At 38.5% G+C, this 24,313-nt stretch overlaps 1 protein-coding gene across 5 annotated transcripts; it reads left to right on the top strand.

Annotated features, from left to right (window-relative positions):
* Nucleotides 1-207: 207 nt before the first annotated feature.
* On the top strand, nucleotides 208-21,390 carry cep170bb (centrosomal protein 170Bb). 5 transcript variants are annotated; one of them, XM_056252220.1, is made up of 20 exons: nucleotides 208-450; nucleotides 3,528-3,662; nucleotides 7,685-7,774; nucleotides 9,508-9,588; nucleotides 9,802-9,858; nucleotides 9,972-10,086; nucleotides 12,265-12,381; nucleotides 12,482-12,976; nucleotides 13,352-14,469; nucleotides 14,786-14,962; nucleotides 15,091-15,223; nucleotides 15,337-17,034; nucleotides 17,231-17,462; nucleotides 17,575-17,734; nucleotides 18,047-18,085; nucleotides 19,360-19,491; nucleotides 19,663-19,751; nucleotides 20,076-20,169; nucleotides 20,258-20,309; nucleotides 20,404-21,390. In XM_056252220.1, exons 2-20 carry the CDS (start codon nucleotides 3,558-3,560, stop codon nucleotides 20,577-20,579), a joined length of 5,160 nt encoding a protein of 1,719 aa, XP_056108195.1. In that variant the 5' UTR covers nucleotides 208-450; nucleotides 3,528-3,557; the 3' UTR covers nucleotides 20,580-21,390. The 5 variants fall into 5 exon arrangements, with proteins under 5 accessions (XP_056108195.1, XP_056108278.1, XP_056108361.1 ...); XM_056252303.1 differs by having other exon boundaries at nucleotides 3,512-3,662; XM_056252386.1 differs by lacking the exon at nucleotides 18,047-18,085.
* The last annotated feature ends 2,923 nt before the right edge of the window (nucleotides 21,391-24,313 follow it).

Below are 24,313 nucleotides of genomic sequence, written 5' to 3'. Positions count from 1 at the left end.
AAAAAAATCTATAAAATTAATATGTGGTGAAATATGGACTGAAAAAAAAAAGAATTCGTTGAATATTTATCAAATTTGAAGTTAGCTATAAAGTGTTTGGAATTAATGCACATTTTCTTTAATAGCTGCCAATAAGCACGGCCAGCTTTATATTTCTATTGAACTCCACGCGGGTGCGTGGTTGTTCAGCGCACTGGTGTTGCAGTCTCTGCATGTACACACGCACCGGTGGCGGCGCTGGACGCAGATGCCATGACAGCATGATCCGTGTCTAACGGGAGAGGGTGTTGTCTACATGGAACCACAACACTGATGAGAATCCACGACCTTTAAACTGGATTTCACAGAATAACGGTGCAGCCGGGGAAGCGCCTATCGCATTAGGGAAAGCAAGAAGAAGACGTTTGGTTTGTTTATCTGGGAGAGATCAGCGCATCTGGAGTCGAGTAGGTAAGGTCGGAGGATATTCAGTGTCATCGGAGGCTGTGGATGAAAGGGCAGATGCGCACTAGATGTATCTATTTCACAATACAGAAAGGTTCATGTGTTACTATAACGATTCATGTAGGCTATATGCGCTTGAATTACGCGAATAAATTCAGATCGGAGATCTCTTAATTCAGCTACTATAATCAATATGGCTAAATATCTGTAAATTCGTGGATTTTGGTTGACGTATCAATGTAACATTGATGTCTGATGTAATTGTGGAGGAGAGAGAGAAATAAGGCAGCAGAAGGCGTCTCTCTTGCGACGGCAGCTGATCCTCCATCACCAACCCATTGCTCAGACTCACTTACTGTATGATCGCATGGAGCAGACAGGCCCGATCTAATGCAAATGTGACATAAAATACAAAAAAACTATGCGTGCATGCTGAATCGTATTGTTCACTAATAGCATAAAAATTGTGTGTGTATGATATGAATAATTGATAGCATCGTCTCTTTGAGACGAACAGATGAAAAATGAATTATCTGCTGGCCTGCTAAAATATCAAAGCTTTCATACCATGTACAGGTTTTTGGCACATTTTAAAAATATCTTTAAAAAAAAACGTTTTATCAGCTGTTTAGACATCTAAATTTCCTCCTTTGTTTTTATGAAACAACTACCTTTTCAAATAAAATCTGAAAAATAGGCTGTTATTTCGACGTAATATGTCTAGACAGCTGTCTTATCTAATAACGTTAAAACTGTCAGTAAATGTGCAACTGTTAAGCTTCCATTTTGAGAAAACCGAACTTCAGTTAAAACAAGAACACATGTCTATAGTTCTATGTTAGGGTATAGGTACATGAAGTTTTGCACAATTGTGAGGAATAAATAATGACTATATACTTACAGTCTTAAATTAAGGTGAATTATTGAAGGCTTGCTTGACCAAATTTACATGCAGCAAATTGCTGCCATTATAAAACATTGTCCCTCAAATTAATGGTAAAATACTGGAAACACCTTTGCCTGTAATTTACTGTTAATTGTACAGTTCTCACATTAATCTAGAGTATGTTACTGTAAAAATACCATGCACTAGATTAAAACATTGAATTAATTAATTTAATTTGCCAAGAGGTTCTTCTCTTCAGCACAATGGTGACCCAGAAAATCAAAATTTTATAGTAATATGTTTTTTTTTAACTTAGTTTATTACTGTTAAAATACATGTTGTGGGTGTGTCTTTTTATCTTAAACTGTTATCCCTTTCAACTCCACAGGGAAATACAGTGTCCACTCTACAAAGAGTAAAAGTAACATTGAAGCAGTGTTGCAGTGAGACAATTAAGTGAATATGTAAGTGATTGTTGAGCATTAGTGATGAACACCTGCTGTTAACAAGTAGAATCACTGAAGGAAAGAGGAACAACAAGAACTACAACTGACTTCCAGCCATTAGACATTATTACACCTATTATTAACCAGTTTGACTTTATTTCTGTCATACATCTACAGAAGTTCTTTTTGAAATGTTTAATTGAAAATGTTTGGTTTGATACCATTATGGAGATCAGTGTTTGCTTTATTTTGGCTCTTGCTGTAAAAGAAATGCTAAATTCTGACTGTATCATACCATTTTCCATAAAAACAGGTTGATACTATAGAAGAAAAATATACTAATATAGTCCACTTAACAGAGTAAATTAAAAGTAGTGAGTGAATTCAGCCACTGATGAACACCTGATAAACAAAATCACTGAAGAGACAAGCAAAAACAAAAGACATTCACTGATCTCTTCCTGTCTAATTTTCTAGTTTTTATTGGCACCATTGTTGAAATTCATGTGTTGATTTTTGATATCTGAGTATTTCGGGGGTTGTTTAAGAATGATGTGGCTAAAGAAAGTCTTCATTGTAATTGATTTTTGTTGTAACTCTTGCTGTAGTTTTACAATGATGGTAATGTAACACTTTTGATAGAGGATTAAACTCTGAAAAAGATCAATGAATGAAGAGGCTATCAGGGATGGTCACGGTCCTGCAGAGTTTGGCTCCAATCCTGGTAAACTCTCCTCCCTGTAGCTTTCTAGTAATCCTGAAGACGTTGATTAGCTGGTTCAGGTGTGTTTGATTAGGGTCCCAGTTAGATAGCAACCATCGAAACAATGTAAATGTGTCAATTTTAACTGCATTGACTGTTGATTTTTTTTAATTGTATTTCATCCAAAAATCAATGGTAATAGCATTGAATCAATGTTACAATGTGATGTTGGTTCAACATCATGTTTCCACTCTCAGAAAATGAAACTATAACAGCCTGAAATCAACTGGAAATAAAAGAAGACAATACATCTCTCAAGATCTCAGCAGAAGTTATTTTTGAGAATCAACAGAGGTTTACATGTTGATGCTTTAGTGAAAAATTTCAGTCACCATTATTGTGATCAGTGTTTGCTTTAGTTGGGCAGTTTGACTCTTGGCTTTTAGGTGAGTTTGTGGTCTTTGTAGTAGTGTTTATTAAAACGCATAATTTGTTGCAAAGAAAACTACAAAACAAACAAAGATAATCATGTGAAATAGTTTTCTATCTCAATAAGAACTTCTGTATGACAGAAATAAAGTCATACTGTTTAATAAAAAGTGTAATGGCTGGAAGTCAGTTGTAGTTCTTGTTGTTCTTCTTTCCTTCAGTGATTCTGCTTGTTAACAGCAGGTGTTCATCATTAATGTTCAACAATCACTTACATATTCACTTAATTATCTCACTGCAACACTGCGTAAATGTTACTTTTACTCTTTGTAGTGTGGACACTACAGTATTTTCCTGTCGGGTTGAAAGGGTTAATAGTGTAAAATAAAAAGACACACCCACCAAATGTATTTTAACAGCAACAAACTGTAAGTTAAAAATAGGTATATACTGGTCAATGTATTGGTCAATTTAATACAAATGAAATTCGTTAACTCGAGTTTTAATTTAGTGCATGGTATTTTTACAGTAACATACTGTACAATTAACAGTTTTCTCCTTCTAGTATTAAAATATTACATAAAACCTGTATTTCTTCTCAAGAAACAATCTTTTACAGGATGCAAAGGGGTTTCTCTGAGCAACAAAGATGAGTGTGACATCATGGTTCCTGGTCAGCAGCTCTGGTACTCGTCACCGTCTGCCACGGGAAATGATCTTTGTTGGACGGGAGGACTGCGAGCTCATGCTGCAGGTAGGGTTTTCATGTGCCCTTCCTTCCCTGAAGTGTAAAAAGTGTGTCTCAGATTCATTTGTGAATCATCAGGAAGTGTTGCCATGGTGGCAGCTAGTGTTATAGTGACAGCTTAGTGTTCATGGCTGAACACAAGCATGTTTAAGTTTTCATACATTAAAATAATTTGAAGATTGTACTTAATAACTACATATAATTCTTCAAAATAATATGTAGAATTTTGAATTTGAACAGCTATGCTATCTGTAGTTATTTTAACATATTCTGGAAGAAATAGCTGAAATGGTCTACAAAGCTAGCACTACAGCTGTATTATTTTGTGTTGTGTCATGTTGAAGTACTGTTGTTGGGAGAACAGATTTATGAGCTTGTGTCAGTAATGGTCCATTGGTGTGAGCCGAAACCCAGTGCTCACTTCCTGATGTGGATAAATTAAGTGTCAACACGAGTCAACAAAATGAGTCAACATATCAGTTTTGATCTGTTTATTGGAATCCCACAAAGTCTGGAGTAAAATGTGCTGCTTGCTCAACCATTATCATCATCTTTTTTCTTTATGCAACATGCCTTAGCAAATGCTTGACTTATTTAGAGTCAATTCAAATAAAAAAACATGTGGATAAAAGGAGAATTACTCGCAATTACTTTTTGTCTTTTTTTATTCAGTGGCAGAAGCTACCATTTCTTTCTTTTTCTCAGAATTGCAAGATATAAACACAATTGCGAGTTATAGTCAGAATTGCGAGATAAAACATTTGTTTCCTCAGAATTGGACTTAAAGCTGCAGTAGGTAGTTTTGAAAAAAGTTGACAGCCTGAAAATTTGAACAAGCACAACTTACAGGTCCCACCCCCTTGCTCTCTGCTGCGCTACAGCCCTCCCTCCACAGCTCCTCCCCCACAGCGGAGCCCGTCGTGAATGCGCAGGCTAGTAAACAGGGCCACCGATGACGGCGGATAAACAGTTACGGCACATTCACTAGTAGGGACGAAACATCAACAATATGCTTTACATTGACTATGGCCTGCCCATACTTTGACTACAGACTTGGTCCTCAAATCATTACGTATTTTGCAATACATGTAATGTAACTTTATAACGTTGCACCCTTTCTATAAATTATAAATAGCTAGTAAGATAATATAACGGTAACTAATGTAACAGTATGTAAGTAATTATTCTAGCGATATGTAGGCCTATAATGCTAGATAAGGTTTGCTAGTACATTATTTCAGCAACATGACAAGCCAGTGAATTAGCAGGTTTCAATTGTTGCTTTGCACAGTGCGTGACATTTTATCTACATGTTACGCGGCTAGAGTTTTGACACCGAGTCAATGGGCTCTGTCTAATTCTTTCTTTTTCGCTTGTTTATCGTCATCAGTCTTTTTCCTTTTACCCGTCTTTGTTTTATGAGCAGGTGCCACTCGAGAAATTGGCAGTTTATGTTGTTTCTCCGCCATTAGCACAGCTGCAGCACACCGGCAATCTTGAGTTTGAACGACGGCTCGCGCTGTGCAAGAGAGGGGTGTGATCAGCGCGTACACGAGCGTGATTGACACTGCTAAGACATTCCTCCTGGCTCTGATTGGTTGTTTCTGACCGGGAGCGGTGTATTTCTGCAAATGGCAATAGGACCACTGGGAGGAGCCAGAGGAGCTTGATTTTTTCACAGATTATCTGTCTCATATTCTACTGTCAGGACATAATGACAGTTTTAACAAATATGTAAAAAAATGTTTTTTTACAAAAGTTACCTAACTCGCAATTGATAAAAAAGTCAGAATTGTGAGATATAAACTCACAATTGCAAATGTATATCTTGCAATACCGTGAAAAAAAAAGTCAGAATTGTGAGATAAAAAGTTGCAATTACCTTTTTTATTTTATTTATTCCTTCGCGGAAAGGAGCAAGGGGGTAATCCATCGACCGGAAGTTGAAGCCGGCCGGGTGCCGCCATGTTGTAGCAGAACTTCACTTGCGTTAGCATTTCCATTGACTCCCATTCATTTTGGCGTCACTTTGACAGCGAATAACTTTACATCTGAGGCGTTTAAAGACTCCATTTGTCCATTATTTATTTCTAAAGAAACACGACAATGTATAAAGGGCTCCATTACCTTCTATGTTACATTATGGCCCCGTAGAAACAGATTTAGTAAAAATAGGCTAACGATTGCGTCATAACCACTCGACTCTCTGTCGCGCTGTACAGAAATTACCGTACAGACAGGAGGAGAAGCTCGCAGGCAATCGGGGGGACGTCCCGTCAAGGGAGAAGCCCATAGATAATGAGTCCATAAAAGCAACGGAATACTTACTCCTGCTCACTCACGCCAAAGAACTCTTTGCTCAAGTTCCCCGTCTCTGCAAGATTAACGTTGGCAATTTTCACGCACAGCTACTAGAAGATTAACGTCTGTCAGACAGGTTGCTCACGTCATCAAGCTTAGTTTGAGTCGGTTTGAGTCTGCGCGTCAGGAACGGAAGTGCTCAAAAATCGCTAAAAATGGGCTTCAACTGTCTCAACTGAGTTCCAATGAGATGGCTCTGTCCACTTATACTGTCTATGGAAAGGAGCTTTCATAGAAAACTTGCTACTAAGTACTAGACCACTCTTAGCTTTACCTTATCACTGTTGCAGGTCTATGCAAATAAAATTCTGAAGTTTTAATACACCCAGACAGTGTTCAATTAGGCTAATTCAAGTGTTTTCATGCAAAGAATAAAATTGTCATTACACTAGTTGTTAATTTTTAATTATATTATCCAAAGGTATAGCTGGAAAACCATTAAAGGCTTAATAGTCTATTTAAAGGGAAAGATTGTGGTGGGGAGTTTGCTATGGCAGCGATACAGCGAATAGTTGTACTAAAAGACGGCCCCATCTGCAGAGCGCTTTCAAAGGCCAGTGAACTGTCAGTTAAGTCCTATTCGGATGCTAACTGTTTCTCGTACGGTATTTCAAACATTAAACATTTACAGGGGTAAGTCCATGATTTTTTTGCCGTCCGAATCCATAATGTTAGTGTATTTTCAAATTACCTACTGTTTTTTTACAAACAGGTCGTGTGGTAATTGAATTGCCATCTGAATCCCCATCCACAATGAGATTGTTTGGTTTGATAAGAATCAATTGACATCAGAAAATCAGGTTATTTTATGATTATAAAGACATCATCAGGTAACCATCATCACCTGATCTCATTTCACTTTAGCTTTAGCTTTCTTTGCTGCTGCAAATGTGTTTGACAAACACACTGTCACAGTGGCCAAAAAAGACAAAAGATATAGTAAGAGTTAAGAGGCCAACTAATGGAAACAATAATCACTGTTATGGTGACTTCTAATGAAACACATTAGAGTTAAACCTCTGTTAATTCTCAATAAAACCTTTTGTAGACGTCTGACAGAAATAAAGTCAGTCTGGTTAGTAATAAGTGAAGCTGGTAATGCTGTTTGTGGAGTTGTTTATTCCTCCTCTGCTGAGATCTTCACAGATTTAATGTCTTCTTTTATCTTCAGTTGATTTCATCTAAGACTGTGTCTGAAGTCAGTTGTAGTTCTTGTGTTTCTGCGCGTCTCTTTTTCTGTTCTCTTCTTTCCTTCAGTGATTCTGCTTGTTAACAGGCTTTTTAGGCTGAGATGACTCCATATTTAATATACACAGATTGTGTGGCTCAGATAAGTTCCTGTTCTGGTTTATTTATTTGCTCTTGGCTGACATCTGGCATTGCTATGGCCTGCTTGTGGCCCAGATCTGGCAAACAGGAGTGGGCCACCCAAGGGCCGTCATTCCACGCTGCATGTGGGCCAGATCAGTATTCCACAAGTGCCAGATGTGGGCCGGATCTGGGCCGAAACAGTGTTGCTATGTGGGAACTTATGTTTACTTTGCTAAAAGAGCATTACCATTTCCAGCTGGGAGGCCTCAAACATGTATGAGAGGATTGTTTGGGTGGAGTGAAAAAGTGTAAAGAATGATCAAGATGGCTAATATAGATGTCTTTTTCATCTTTAGTCTCGGAGTGTGGATAAACAGCATGCGGTTATCAACTATAACCCTGCCACAGATGAGCACCTTGTGAAGGATCTTGGAAGTTTAAATGGGGTAAGCTTTTAAACAAAAGGCAACATGGCGATTGTGACTGTTACTGTCATAAAAACATGAGTGCATTTTAACAGTGACATTATCTGTGAAAGACAATCTGTATTCTCTTTCCCCTTGGTTTTAAAAATAAAATGGACAGAAGTAACAGACATATTGCCACTATGGTGATGTTGCAGACTTAAAAGCTTAAAGTTATTGCTGGTGCTGTCACTGCAGTACAGAGAGAATCAATTAACCCATCAGACCCAGTCCCAATGACAAATGTGTTAGTTAGGATAGGAAACTTTCTCTAAGTCGTTATGAAATCAAAATTGACACTATTTACTTTGTTGGCGCATTACTATTACTAATCTTGTGATAAACAATTAATCTGTGCTTGTTAATAAACTGAAAAAAATTAGTTTGTCGTGGTGTTTCCGCTCTAGAATGGCGTTCCTTCTCTGATGACGTCAGTTTGACGGCTTGGGTTGAATATCCTTAAACACTCACTCCCCTCCAACCATCAGTCTGCTATGAGCCAGGCATGGAGAGGAGGTGACCCCCTCTCTATTCAATATTCCATTTCACTTGGAAATACGTCGCAACACTGAAGTTCCATGAACTCGGTTACAACGGTTACAACTTCTGGTTCACGGGAACTTTAAAGGGAGAGTTCACGCAAAAATTCTTTCATCACTCTCTCACACACAGATTTTTTTTTTCAGTCAGTTCAACTCAGAAAATGTACTCCATGTGGTAACATCTACAATAACTGGTTTTATCCAGCTAGGCAAAATTACTTAAGTTTGATATAATCTTTTTTGTTTTATTTGATGAAAGTCCTTTAACACCTTGATACACACTCAAAAAATAATTCATTACCCGAATTTCGAAGATAGAAAAAAATATAAAAATATTTTCTCACGATGCTTTTGAGAAACACAGCCCTGGGTAGTGGATCTGTAGTTCCCAGCATGCCTTGCTGCGTTAGGAGAGTAAATTTAGGCATTAAGTGTTATTTTATGTGTTTTACAGTAAAGGGAAAGATGTTGGTAGTTTATGTTAATTTTTAACGTTCATTTGGACATTTTGAGGATTTTCTGTTATTGGATGTTGTGGTTATCATTGTAGTGAAGAGTAGCGCTGTCAATTGTGATTTTCACTTTTACGCTGCTTAATGCGTTAAATAACCCCAAATCACGATATCTCACTAAAGCAAAATCTACCGATCAGCAAGGAGCTGATGGAGCAAGGAGTTCAGCATGTGTCCATGCTGAGCTTTATTGGGAATTGTATATTGGGTCAATCTAACTCAATTAAGTTAAATTAGCATTCCCTTGTTTTATGTTACATAAACTTGATTGAAGTATAGGTTACAACATCAAAATTGGACTTTGTTGACTTTGAATCAGGTAGAAATACCTCCTTAAAAGCAAAAACTGCACGTTTACTTTTTACAGTGCATTCACACTCACATATCGTACTGAAACTCTATGCATTTCTTTCTTTTGCGGAACACAAAAGTAGATTCTGTACTATGAATATTGTTAAATCTGGACTAATTTCTTGTGATGTTCCTTATTTATCGCTTTAGATAAAAAATAATCTGCTAAATTAATTACTAATATAAATGATTTTTTCCCCCCTTTCAGATTGGAGTTGAAGCATTTTCCCTAATAAGCTGCCTTCATTCGCTGTGGCATTCCAATATCTCAGGCACATATACATCATTTGTTTTTCTTCTCTAATTTCAGACCTTTGTGAATGACTTGAGAATTCCAGACCAAACATACATAACCCTCAAGCTGTCGGACATCGTTCGTTTTGGATATGATATCCTTTATCTGATTAGCTTTTCTATGCATGCCAAAGCATGAAACCTTAAATTTGGTTGTTGTCTGTTGTCTAATTTCTTGAGCATTCTCTGTACAATCTTTTGGAGAGACTGTGTTATCATGATTTCAATTCCTGTCTGCTTAAGATACAGGTATTCAGAAGATTTGTATACATCTAAGTTGTAATGTACTGACTTAACATGAAGAGCACATTCACATGTGTATATTCTCGAGAAGAGTCAACATAAAGTCCCCGAAGAGGCCCTCAAGGTATGGTTCTACCTGTTTGTGAGTGTGTGTCCTTTTTATCTGAAGCATATAAAAAATAATTATGTATGTTTTATACATTTAATATTTTGGTGGACTGCCCCCTGCTGAGTCAGCATGAGAAGTACACCAGTCAGCTGCAGATGGACATAAAATCTGCAGAGGGGAAGCAACAGAACCTGCAGGAAGAAAAGACCAAACTAGATCGTTCTGAACGCAAGAGTCTCACAGGTGAGAGTGATGAAGAATGACCAAAGTCAGGAGAAAAAGACTGACTGAGAGAGTGGTAAAAAGATTTTTAAAAAAAAACTTTGTAACATGTAGTACAGAGGGTATCTAACAACAAGATTCTGTCTCTTATCTACAGCATTTGTTAATCTCGGTTTATCTGTAAGACTGCAGTATACGGTGGCCTGGTTTGTTTGTAAACCCCTCCTAGTTGACCTTTTGGTCAGGTGACAGATACGAAAGATAATCCTAATGCCTTAGTCCAGCTGCTGCACTGCATTGACACATACATCAATGAGCATCTGTTGGCATCACATGGCTCATGGACCACTCAACCCGTATGTGCTGAAAAGCTCATTAAATCTATATATAGTGGTGTCTAAAAGTCTGACATCACTAGTTTCTATATATGTAATATCTATTTTTATTACAAAGAAACTGAAATAGAAAAATCAACATGAGGGTTGAGTTTGTTTGAGATAAAATATTGAAATATTAATAATCAAAACTTTTGAAATTATGCATAGTATAGTTAGTATGCAAAGAGTAATACTAATGGTTTACATTTAATATGATGTATTATTTTTTGTTAACCATGCAGTGGTTAACAATTATATTATTGTGTAATATAGACACTTAAAAGCCTACTTAACGTCCTGTATACTGGACATTAAATTTTCACAATCTGATCTGCCTGCAGTAGATTTTTCTGTCAGCAGAAAACAGTGATGTCATCGCCCAGCTCAGTTCAGTTCTCATATAATGGAGAACTGAACTGAGGGGCGATGACATCACTGTTTTCTCCAGAGCGGCTATATATATATATATATATATATATATATATATATATATATATAAATTAACTAAATTAATAACTTTTTTCTAACAAAAATCAACCATCACTGAACTTACGTAAGCTGGACTATGACACTATTTTCTTCTAGATCTGTTTTAAAGCCGTAAAACTTTTTTGCATTATTTTCCTGTTATCTCTGTAAAGCTGCTTTGAAACAATCTGTATTGTAAAAAGCGCTATATAAGTAAAGGTGACTTGACTTGACACAAGAAAACTTGTTTCAGGTCATATGGCTAATATGTTAGAAAATATAATAGAAATATTCCCAGGATACTAGATGTTTGGAATGAGGACAGTCTATATATTTTGTGTTATAGTAAACTGTCAGAAAGTAGGAGCAGCTCAGTGATGAAGTGTTAAAGAATTGCTTGTGCTTAACATGTAACGGGAATGGACAAGCCCCCAATTGTTACAATCCCCTCCCAGTCTAGGGGTCAGGAGAGGAGGTAACAAAGGAAAGGAAAATGATAATAAAAAGTAACGTAGAGACGTAAAAATACATGGAGAACACACTTCAGCCTCAGTCTCAAAGTGAAAACATAACACAACTTTAAAGAAAAGTAAAAGTATTTATTTCCTTTGTATATCAAAAAGCTTAACAAAAGTTTGGAATAAATCTTCAGGAGAGACTATGAGCCTAAAATAATAAACAGGACAGAAGCTAACTTTAAGGGAGCTACCTACCCTGCACAAAAACAAAGATGAAAACCATCAACAAACTTCCCTGAGCTTTCTCTCGAGCCAAAAACAGGAGAAAAATATACACAAAATAATAAAAAAGGCACCCTCTCCCTACATTTCCCAGATAATCATAAACAAGTAAACAGAGCTAATAAGAAGAGATACAATACCTTTTACCAACAGAAAATTAAGTTAATACCTGCTTTCACAATACTTTTTAGTTACCCACAGGTAAAAATTTAACACTAGAATGTTACAAACTGGTAAGCCAATAAGTAACTGTTGTTGCCACACAGCAAATGAGCATAGATCCCAGTCCTAACTCAAAGGTAAGCACTGGTTCTCACTCAGCGTGCACAAACACACATAGACAATTTCCAGTCTAAGGCTGGGGAGAGTGTTATACACTACAGCATTGGCTTCTGTGAGTGCACCATTTATACTCCTCTGCTCAGTATTAGGCATGCTCACAATGAGTTGCAGCTGATGGTAATTAACCTGAGTGAGAGAGTGAGGAACAGAGCACAACACAGGGACACCGAGCATTTTCTCACAACAAATGAAATTAGAACACCCTGGGACGTAACAATACCTAACTCATCATCTCTCTTTCTCTTTCTGTGTTTACATGTGTTCCTCTTCAGAGTCCCCTGTCCCCCGGCCAACACCATTGTATGGACAGCCATCATGGTGGGGTGAGGAGGACTCTGGGAACAAGGGAGCACACAATGAAGTACAAAGGTCAGGGGATAATCATTCAGGTAAGCACTTGTCCTCCCTTACGGACACTTTCATGAGTTTTTAATATGGACATTTGTCTTATTACCATATTCATAGTTTGGTGTGGGTGTCTGTTGACAGAGATCACAAAGGAGATAGCTGAGGATGAATTTAACGTCTCTGTTCAAGAGATCCGTGACGGCCAGGCCAAGTCAACCTACCTGTACCATCGAGAGCCCAGCTATTTTGAAATTCCAACAAAGGAGTTCCATATGCAACCCAAGTCCCCAACGACGGATTTGATTGACATCCCAACCAAAGACACCAATGTTTCTCTGATTTCTACTCCTCCAGTTGTCCAAAGTCATGCTTCTTTTACTATCGAGTTTGATGACTGCATGCCAGGCAAGATTAAAATCAAGGATCACGTGACCAAGTTCTCCTCTCGTCAGCGTAGCAAGCAGCTGCAGCCCAGTAATTCTCTGGCAGCCACACCCACAGAGGTTCTGTCAGCTGAGAGCAAGGTGGCAGATTGGCTTGTGCAGAGTGATGTCAGCATGATGTGCAGGCGGCCACCCTGCGAGGATGTGTACAGCACTAAGAGTGACTTAGCAATGCATATTCGGACACTTAAAGGTAAGAGACATCTTGCACTTCCTTAAATTGACTTTCTGTTAGACTCACACTGATACAAAATGTTCTAAAATGTATATACGTACATGTGTCCTATGTGAATACCTTGTTACTCTTTCTGTGGCTGTGCCTGCCGAAGACTACAGCCAGCTTGCCTTGTCTAGACCTACTAGGTTTAGACAAGGCAAGCTGGCTGTAGTCTTCGTGAAAACAAACTTCAAGCTTTGATTGTCATGGTTTTTGTAAAAAAAAAAAAAAAGATTATAGAATTGACATACAGGCTACGAGGAATGATTAACTGCATGAATTTTTATTACATTATTTTTTTTAGAATTAGATTGACAGCCATAATATACACTATATTTGTAATCCTAATAGGACACCATCATGATGATGGAACCCAGAGTGATTCAGAAGACCCTGTACTGAATGGAAAACGCAGCAAGTCACATCATTCCATGCAATCACAATCATCAGTACAGTCACAGCAGTCAGCTCAATCAAAGACATCTGAACCATCAGAATCAGTTCTGTCCCAGCCATCTGTCTCAATGCAAAAAACTCATCATCCTCAGTCAGTCTCACCACACAAACCCCATCAAGGCGATCTTGATGAAAGTGAGGCTCATCCTGTACAAGAAGCCTCCTCCCCTCTCCAGACAGAGGTTAAGCCCATTCCCCCTGAGCCTCACACCCAGCAGGCCTTCATCATTGAGTTCTTTGATGATAATCCCAGAAAGAAGCGGTCACAGTCCTTTACCCACAACTCTGCGCATGCTGACTCCTACTCTGCATTGAAGGCCAAACTAGAGAGACGCAAAGGTCTGGGTCATGGGGAAAGGCCAGCCTCAGTGCATGGGCATCTTCCTCCAACACAGCAAATCACTGTTCCACTGAAAGGTTCAAGCCATGGAGGTTCACAGCGATCAAGCTCACTGAAGAGAGAGAAGACAGAAGACAATGGGACCAGCACATCTTTATTAGGGACCTCTTCTCGCTCTTCACCAGCTATAACCATTAAGCCTTTTGGGAGTGTGGGCAAGAAGTCCAATCTTGCTCAGGAATTTACTGCAGAGTTCTTGAAGGATACAGGAAAAACTTCCCCACCTCCCTTGTCTGCCCCACCTGTGATGGTATCCCCCTCACACACTCTTTTACCCTCCCCAGCAGAGCCCTCTGGACCCTCATCTCTGTCGTACCCATCTTCTCCTTCTCAACTTCCTGCATTATCCCAGTCTCTTCTCCCAATATCCTCCACTGCCTCCGTCCCTTCGCAAGCCCCTGGAAGGGGTCCAGTTTCTAGTGCCTCCCCAGTCTGCTCAGCTGGGACATCTGTGCCCCCGTTTTCACCACTATTAGCTAGTGATGTTGAAACTAAGGGCTCAAGGGTGACACGAACTGAGGAGGAGGACAGTCTGAGTGATGCTGGTACCTACACAATTGAGACAGAGTCACAAGATAAGGAAGTGGAGGAAGCTAGAAGTATGATTGACCAGGTGACAAAGCCTTTTTTCTTTTTCTTGAAAAAAGAGATATGTACAGTAGATTACAATTGGTGTAAAATTCTCCTATCCCAGTGTGCTGTACAGATACTATAAGTAAGTGATTGGTTGAATGGATTGGAAAATTGTGGCTCTTTGGCACTTTCAAAGCATTGTATTGAGTGAAATGTTTGAGTTGTCCGAAATATAAATATCTGTTTCAACTTCTGGTGTGAATTTGGGGTGCACCACCTGTTTGACCAATGTGGTCTGAAAATGTTTGAGTAGTGTTTGAGAAACATAGTAAATCATATTTGTTCTCATTTCACAGGTGTTTGGTGTTTTAGATGCACCAGAATACAGTGGTCAGACTCTTGGAGTTTATAGGCCTGTGATTGATGATGGTAAAGATGACCAACTATTCTTTAATCATAGCCACGGTATGGCAGCTGATATAATGTCGACATCATCACAGGGCCATGGTGGGGACCAAGTCAAATCACTGCAGGTATTGCAATTATGTTCTGCTCTGACAACAGTGCTCTCCTTCATTACTAAATGTCACCCTAACGGTGTCAGTGAATAGTGAACAATTAATGCAATTATGATTGATAGTTGTTGCCCTTCGTGATTTAGGCACATTCTGGTGTAGGAGAGCCTAAATGGGTGTCACGCTCACGCTGGGCCAGCCTAGCAAACGCTTATAGTGATCCTGGGGCTACACAAGGATCTATGGGAATTCCATCCAAAAATGGGCCTGCGGACAGAGGTATTTTCATTGAAAGTCACAAGTGGTGTTTGAGCAAGTTGGCAATACAATTTTTGATTTCATTATGAATAGCCAACAAAATAATAACTATTTTCACTCTTTTGATTTTGAAGATGATAGAGTGACATTAATGATTAGTCCAAGCTTGGATATCTCGGAATCAGACGGCAGTCAAGGTTTCAGGACCAGACGACAACTTCCTCAGGTTCCACCAGGAGAAAAACTGGAGAACACAACCCCTAGCATCTTGATCCGGCATGAAACTAACGTGGACCATGAACCACCAGAGAAAGGTTCTAGAGCACCACAGCAGCAGGACTGCAATCAGAGGCTACGTGTCCAAGACGATGTGGACCCAGACAGTCTGAGTGACACCAGCCGTTCAGATGACAGCTCCATCCTTGATAGGAGTGGAAGGAGCCAAGAAAAGAGAGGAACTTCAATACCCTCACCTTCTGAAAATGTAAACCATTCTAGAGGGTTAAGAGAGATGCCACCACCCACTCCCAAACCCACCTCATTTTATATTGGTTCTGGAGATGGTTCATCCAAGTCAGATGCATCCAAAAGTCCAATTCTTTCACAGCCAGAGAGAGACTTCTCTCCCAAGATACCTCCAACCACTGTCTTGATACGACATTTGAGTGGCCATGAGTCTAGGCGTCCAGTGAAGCCCAACTCGTCAGCCCCGAACCTTCAGGCACATAACAGGGATGTGGTGCCCACCAAAGAGACCTCAACCTCATTTGTTCGACAGGAGAGTTTTACCAAAGATAGGCCAAGTGACAACATTCAAGTCAAGAAACTACCACATATCTCTAGTCATCCTGCTTTGAGAAGCTTGGATACAGAGGAAACTGTCCAAGATACATTTCCCTTTCCTAAGGAAGCAGAGAAATCATTGGCATCACCAGAAGAGAAGTTTCCTGGATCAAGTCAACGCTCAAAAACAGGAAGCTCTCCTGCACAAGAGGATTCCCTGTCTGGTGATTCAGATGTTGATACTGCCAGTACTGTAAGCATGGTCAGCAGTAAAAATGCTCATGTCATTGCACCTAAGAAGCGTACATCTGCAAGTGACCAGCGTAAGGAGAAATCATCTTCCGGTTTAACTGCAAAAGACAAAGCACGGCAACCTACAGCACGTGAACGGTTATCAGAAAAACGCAGAAATCATGCCTCTGCAGATAATACTAGTAAGGCTGAAATGAGTCGCCGTCTCCAGCTTCGTCGCAGTGCTGGTAACCGTGGTTCTTTAGACCTTTCTGATAATCAGCATGGTCAACCGCTGTGGCATGAAGCTGCTGCTTCTGACCATGAGTCAAGTTCACGGCCCAACAGCCGCAAAAAACTCACTGCACCCCTGCAGAAGGAGGACCCCAGTAAGGTGACCAAAGGAAGCCCTCAGGTGCTGACCCGATCCAATAGCCTTTCAGCCCCAAGACCAACCCGTGCCTCGATGCTCCGCCGAGCTCGACTAGGTGAGACCTCAGACAATGAGGGTGCAGAGACGGACCGTGCATCTCAGAGCTCCGACCACAGTAAGACTCCTGCTGAAGGCAAGAAACTCTCAAGGCTGGACATTCTTGCTATGCCTCGGAAACGAACTAGATCCTTCACTGTTCCAAGTGACAATGAATCCACCTCAAGCAAGCATGGCATTTCTAACCATCCTACAGAGGCGAGTAGCAGTGCTAGGAAAGGGGCTTCAAATGAGGTGAGGCAGGCTCCCGGCAAAGGGACTGCTTCAGTAGGGAAACACTCCTCCACGCGTACCCGCTCTAACCAAGTTAAACACAGTAGCACAGCTGGTGAGTATCTGTCAGTTTAATACTCTTAGATCTATAAATACAGTTCGTCTAGACAAGACCACTGGAGTGCGATAACAATTTTCAATATTTTTTCATTATTACTGACAATATTGTGACTTTGATGTTTTAAATTACAAACATGATACTTTGATTAGAAATGTTCACTTCCCTATTTTTTATTTCTTTAAAACTTTAGGTTCCCACCGTAGACAAAAGGATTCAGACTATTCCTCTACCTCAGAGGAGGAGTTTGAGACCAAATCCAACTCTAAGCAAAAGCGTTCCCATGCCTCAGCTTCAACTCAGACACAGACACCACAGAAGACTGTTCAAATGAGGCTGAAATGTGTCTCTTTGGAAACGGAAGAGGACGAAACTCAGAATGAACACTTCCAGAATTGGTCTACTCATAGTGCAGAGATTGCCAGGTTATTTGGTTTTTGTTGTTGTTGTGGTGTAATATGGTAATGCATTGGGTAGTGTGTGCATGCATGCATATTTATGATTGATGATATACTATATAATACTTGTATCCTTTAGGCTGAGTCAAGACCTGGCCAAAGATCTTGCCATTCTTGCACGTGAAATCCATGATGTAGCAGGGGATGGTGACTCCCAGACATCCTCAGGCTTAGGAGCTACCACTTCCCCTGGCTCCATGCCAAATACCCCTGCATCCACTATCTCGACCAGAGAGGAGGTAGGCCTAAAGTTTGTTTGCTTGGTTAAATGGCATCCAATCATATACACTGGCCCATTCCACTACCTTTTCAGTATGAAGCAGAACATGCTGCAAATGTTTGCAATCTCCTCATTAGCACAATGAGGAGAAAACATAGTAGATAAAATGCTAAAGTCAAAGGTAACCAAGCATGTTCGGTAACCAAGAAGTCATGGTGAAGTAGCATGGTACACCTCCTGATAATTATATTGTGTCCCCAAAGAGGATTAAGTACAAGGTTTCTTTTGTAATCTTGCATACGTTTTGTTGTATATTTTCTCTTTTGTGCAGAGACCATATGCATCATTACAGAGGTTCCTGTTACCTCAGGTGCTGAGTTCATCACTCATTATCACCAAAATTAATGTACTAACAGCTGTCTGATGTCCACCTTTGGAACCTGTTGTTGAAACTGCTGCTCTAATTGATTTATTCCCTAATGCATCCCTAATGCATGGAACTTCACTTCCAAACTCACTCTTAAGGCTGTATGTTCACAAAACAGGTTATGTTCACTTTAAGGAGATTGTCCAGCTATGTTGACTGTGAACATAGAACCCTTTGCTATTCACAATTGAATTAGCATGATCATACAGATATCTTCCCAGAATTGTATCTCTGAAGCCTCCATTGTAATCTGAGCTCAGAGATGTATGTCTGTTAGGGGTGTAACGGTACACAAAAATCACGGTTCGGTACGTACCTCGGTTTTAAAGTCACGGTTCGGTACGTTTTCGATACAGCAAAAAGAAAGAAATGCCAGAGAAATTTCCTATTTGTTAAAAGAAAAAATATTTTTAAATAACTGAGTTTTCCTACATCTTGAAACTTACAGGTTTATAAATGGGGGTAATCTTTGAAGGATGAACAAATAATGTTTTGGTCATCACATTAAAAATAAAATTTAAATATATATTTATTTATATATTATTTGAGTTTTAAAGTGCTGGAAAAAGATGTGTGAGGTACTTGAAAGCATTTCACTATTCCAGCCAAACTGGTTACAGTTAGTGTTACTATATTAAATCCATGGTGAATGTTGCTGGTCTGTGGACGTAAAGTATTACTAGTTCATTCACGGCACAATGTTTCTCCTGGTTTCCACGTCAGCGCTGTTTGATCTAATAGAGATCTACGGTTAATAACGGAGAAATGTGAATGCTTCTCAGTAGATCTCGCAGCGATGTTATTGCTTCAGTGGCGAATTCAAATGTTTTCTTTACTGGATCTCTTAGCGCTGTGTTGTAACAGTGTCGCTTGATCGAGATCGACTCGCGCTGCACAGATGTTGCTGGTCCGAACTGATAAACGATCCGTGAAGCACATAATGAGTAGCGCAGTTTCGTTCCGCTTTCATTACGCTTGCCATTTGATGTTGCGCAACGTTGTGGTGGTCGCGCCAGCACGGATTTTGTCGGCAGGAAAAATGGTCCAAGGAATTGTTTGGTTTGTATGCGTACCGAACCGGAAGCCTCGAACCGAAACGGTTCAATACGAATACATGTACCGTTACACCCCTAATGTCTGTTAACATCAAATTTTACCTGCCATTGTCATGTCCACGTGTTCTTACTAGTGCTTTCCCATCCCTGATTAATCTACAGCTGGTACAGCATATACCCGAGGCAAGTCTGAACTATCAAAAGGTTCCTCCAGGCTCAACTAGTCCAATAGACCAGGACTCAAATATGAACGACCATGACAGTTCCAGACGGCGTCCCTGGAACCGTGAAGAGGTCAAATTTGGTCAAATCCTTTGCTCATTACACTAATAAACTGATCCATTAGTCATTTGCTTAGGGTGTTACAACCTTCATAGCCAATGGCAGTGTCTCTCAGATACGGTATAGATAAACTACAATTACATCCTTTTTCATTTTAACCTTTGACTCTTAATTTAATCACAGGTAATTCTGGACAATCTAATGCTGAACCCAGTCTCCCAGCTCTCCCAGGCTATCAGAGAGAACACAGAGCAACTAGCAGAGAAAATGAAGTATGATTCCTATTTAAAGGTCAAATAGGCTGTAGGTACATCATAACCATAAACCACTTGCTAGCTGTTAAGCAGAGGAATTGGAGATTAAGGGAATCTAGATTCTCATCCTAGAGAATATGTGAAAATATGTGTAGTCCTCAATATTTAGACTTTGTGTATCTGCTAAAGATTGACTTTGTCAACTTTAGGAGGTCACTAGTATATACAGTACAGTAGATAGCTTTAAAGCTAATAGACTTGAAAATCACAAAATGCATTTTGATGTTCTTTAAAACAAAGTGCTTTGTCTGTATAGTCCCACAAATATTGTGTTTCTTTTAGAGTTCTGTTTCATAACAAGACTGAAGTCTGGGAGGAAATAGAGGCAAAAATCAATGCTGAAAATGAGGTTCCTATCCTGAAGACATCTAATAAGGTAAATTCTGTCCTGATTAAAGGCAATTTCTAAGACCAGACTTTAATTTCAGAGATTTTGTAATCTATTTTCCTTGCTTTGCAAGCAGGAAATCTCATCTATTCTCCAAGAACTGCGACGAGTCCAGAGACAACTTGAGGGTGAGTTTATTAGCATTAGATCTTTAACTTTGACCTTGTATGCTACACATTCTGGGGCTTTCCCTATATCCATTTGTGTTTTGTCTTACCTTAGTGATCAACACTATCGTTGAGCCTGGAGGAATCCTAAAGATGCCCCCTATGGCACCTTCTCCCAGGGGAAAAACCAAATCTGCTTCCAAGGAGTTTACCAGCCCCACGTCTAGTAATGCCAATGCAAGTGCAAAGCGAGGTCCCAAAGGGCCCGAGGGAGGGCGATATGTAGTATAAGCATAGTAAACAACTGCACATTTCTTTGGAGACTGCAATATTTGTGGCGCATCTGTAAAAGTATTGTAAGACTACCTGTGGTGCAAATATGCGTCATATGCTTTCTCTAAGACTGCGGACACACTTCACAAGCTAAAGTAGGTTGTAAACATTGTTCTTTTCAACAATTGTAATCCGTGGCTTGCTTGAGCGATTGTCCATATGCCATGTTGTCATTCATGATTGAGTGAATGCGTGAGTGTTGTGTTGCCGTCTGTTTTGAAAACCATTGTAGCATTCAATCCACTTTCCAACCCAATTCACTGTCAATCATGAAATGCACTTGGCTGCTACAAATCTACAGCATGACAAAAAGGGTGAATACACAATACTTAGTGCTTGCCTTCAACACGGGCATAGACATTAGCTTGCTTTGCCAGAAAAGAAAAAAAAAGATTTACCAGTTGTTTTAGATATAATGCTATCGTGCTATAATGCTATTAATGGAATATTGCTACTTCTGAGAATATGGCTACTGTTGAATTCCCAGATATAGCAAGTTAAAATATTGTTAATAGTATCAAAAATATTGTTAAAAGTAATCAACCTTTGGCATAAATGTTTATACGGTGACTGGAAGGGGATATGTTTGGTTCACTTTTGTAGTAGCCACGAGTTCCTATGTTGAGATCATTTTTTGAAAATCTAATAAAAAAATAAAAAAATAAACCCGTGGCAACATTTTTAAAGTAACCCAATTCCATAGGAAAACCACAGACTTTGTAAAACTGTGGTATTGACACAAATTTCAACATCGATTCATTTGGTTATATATATAAAGAAAAAAAACCTTTCTCAGCTAATGTTGTAAACTATACAGGGAACCCTGTCAGCTGGTACTTTATTGTTAAAGGTTTAAATTAACAACTGATTTCAATACAATTGCATACAAGGGCGTTTTTATAACAATGACGCTTTTGGATGATATAAGAGTACAAATAAAATGAATATGTATGTCACATTCACTGAATCAACTCATGTTAAGATGTTGTGGATCAACATAAGGGTTCCCACAAATCAATATCTCATGGCCAGGACAAACCTAAGTGAACCAGACTTGTCCCCTCCTGGTCACCGTAGTTTTGCGACTACACCACATACTGTATGTCTGGAGTGTTAAGGGTGTTTAAGTTTACGTGTGTAAGCGACTGCTAGGTTATAATAGAATCATGTGTGATGCTGTGAAGTGTTGTTGCTGTGTGTTACAGGTTAAAACTTGAAAAACGGGTTACCTTCACCCTGCCCCACTATATTATATGCTTTTATGATTGTATGCAACAAAGTGATTGTTTTTAATTTGGGATGACAAAGAGCTATTATTGGTGAGAACAGAAAACAGCTGGATGTAACAGGCTATCGCCCCTACGTTTACATTAGCCGTGTATTCTTTAAGTGTCATATATTCTATGTATTTGTGATTTTGAATGTTTTAAAAGCATCAAAATGATGTTTAAATATCCTGAATGAGATCCACAACAATAATGTCACACTAATATTCAATTTAGGAAATTGTACATATTAGTAAGGTAAGGGACAGTGTTGAAAACCATTGGGTTAGAGTTCAAATTAGACCTTTGGGGTAAGATGCCCCCCTGAATTAACCCAGAGTGGAAAGTTGTCACTATATCGTTATTTTATTTATTTATACTTATTGTAATTCATGGGGTTTTTATTTAATAATTCCATGAATTACTTTGTACATGTCAGAACCTTTTCAATAAAACCCATAGCCTAAATGAGTGAAATTATTACATTTGAATTCAGTGTTGCTATTATGACATATCTTCAATTAAAATACGGTCAATTAAATATGTAAATATTCATAAGCCTGTATATAAATCATGGAATAAATTTACCTTTCAGATGAATCTCTTTTAACTGGGATTCTGCCATAAATTGTCTGTCATAAGTTATTCAATTAAAAAATAATGCTCAATTTGAAATAGAACGGTTGATTTTGAATTTTATAATTATGACTTTGAAAAATATCATAATGATATCATTTATACATTCATAGTTTCCCCCAGGAAGGGGCCATCTTACGTTATAAGAACTCTCTAATTTTACAACGTTTCTATTTATTTCACTTAATAAGACTGATGCATTATAATCCTGCACGTTAAACATTTTACAGTTTCAAAGTTGATGCACATTGTTTTTAAGGGGGGGCATCTTCCCCCATTTTAGTTTGCAACTGGCCGGTATAGAAATATTGCGACAACCAGTATCTTCTGATGACAACAGTGTGAATGTGCAGTGAACAGCACAACTGTACATACAGTACAACACATCTTTGTGTCTACCAGCGTCCCATCAACACGTTGCATTATAACGACACCATGTTAGTATTGAATTGTATTTGCTTTGTGTCTGTAATTGTGATCTTCCATTACAGCATTTTTTTCTATTTATTTATTTACGTACCATTTAACGTTAAAAAGGCTCTACAATCCTGGTGTCAATCTTGGAAAAATGTTTCTAAATATCTGCACTAAGAAATGATTGTATACAGTAGATTTGTTTAGTGGTTTATCAGCTCACCATTAAACAGTTTGCTTTTTTTTTTTACCTGGGTGTTATGAATGGTTTGTTGTATCAAATGCAAAAAAAATAATTATTTTGGAATTATTGCATGTGCGCCATATGTAATCTAGTAGAACTTCCAGACTCGTAACTAACAGCAGCCGCAATTATCTTGTGATGGGTTAGGGTTATTTCATAGTCATAGACTATAGTTCAAGTCACTATCCAGCTTTTGTTAACACTTTTTATTTGATGTTATCTACCTTTTCTTTTATTATAAACTGAGTAATGTAAATTCATTCTAAGTTTTAACAGATGTCACTGATATCATTTTATGAACCATCCAAAGTGTATTACAATTTTCATCTAATTTGTAATACATTTATTTAAGCCATTAACACCCATTTTGGAAACAAAATACTTTATATCTACACAACTAAAATAAGTAGAACAAACAACTTTAGAGCAGAGAATATATTTGAGGTGAAAACATGTTCATGACACCTTTTTGTAATTTGGAGGATTTAAAGTGAACTACAGCAGTGTGTATTAGGGTTATAAATGTATGACTATTTTTCAAATAAAACATTTCCTGTTTCATAAATCGATTAACTTTTGCTTAAAAAAAATTAGGGTTTTTTTGCAACTTTTGTTTGCTCATAAAGTTCCCTCTCTCCTATATATCTCTCCTGTATATGTGTACCCAGATTTGGATTGTTAAAACAGTTAAAAATAAAAACAGTTCTAGAAAATTCCAGAGAGTTCTCAACATTCCTGGAATGTTCTAAACATTTCTAGAAAGTTTTAGGAAGTGCTTCTTATAAGCTGTAACGTTTGTTATATGTTTGTTCCAATTATTCATCTGGGGTAACCTTTTTTTAAACAGAGCAATTAGGGCATTTTTCATTGTTTTTAAGCAAAAGTTCATCAATTTATTATACAGAAAATCTTTAATTTGAAAAATAGTCAAAAAGTTATAACAGTAGTGTGTATTTTGAGAGGCTTCCATAAACATAGCCAACAGATCCAGGAAAATAATATACTGTTGGACGTGTGAGTCACCACCTTCTTTTTTAAGTCTATTGTAGACAGTTATACATTTTTTTTTTAAAGTTGTAAAGCAAAATAAAATTAAATGAAGACTAGATAGCACACGTACGTCTGCAGATGTC

The sequence above is a fragment of the Rhinichthys klamathensis genome, unplaced genomic scaffold (genome assembly GCF_029890125.1).
Source record: "Rhinichthys klamathensis goyatoka isolate OS25496 unplaced genomic scaffold, OSU_Roscu_1.1 h1tg000001l_1, whole genome shotgun sequence".
Classification (NCBI taxonomy): domain Eukaryota; kingdom Metazoa; phylum Chordata; class Actinopteri; order Cypriniformes; family Leuciscidae; genus Rhinichthys; species Rhinichthys klamathensis.
This window is presented reverse-complemented; position numbering and strand designations above follow the sequence as displayed.

What these genes read in the sequence shown, in the direction of transcription:
- cep170bb (XM_056252220.1), top strand. Translation starts at nt 3,558, where the DNA reads ATGAGTGTGACATCATGGTTCCTGGTCAGCAGCTCTGGTACTCGTCAC. An exon ending in ACTGCGAGCTCATGCTGCAG is followed by an intron (nt 3,663 to 7,684) that starts GTAGGGTTTTCA and finishes TTTCATCTTTAG; the next exon opens with TCTCGGAGTGTGGATAAACA. An exon ending in ATCTTGGAAGTTTAAATGGG is followed by an intron (nt 7,775 to 9,507) that starts GTAAGCTTTTAA and finishes CTCTAATTTCAG; the next exon opens with ACCTTTGTGAATGACTTGAG.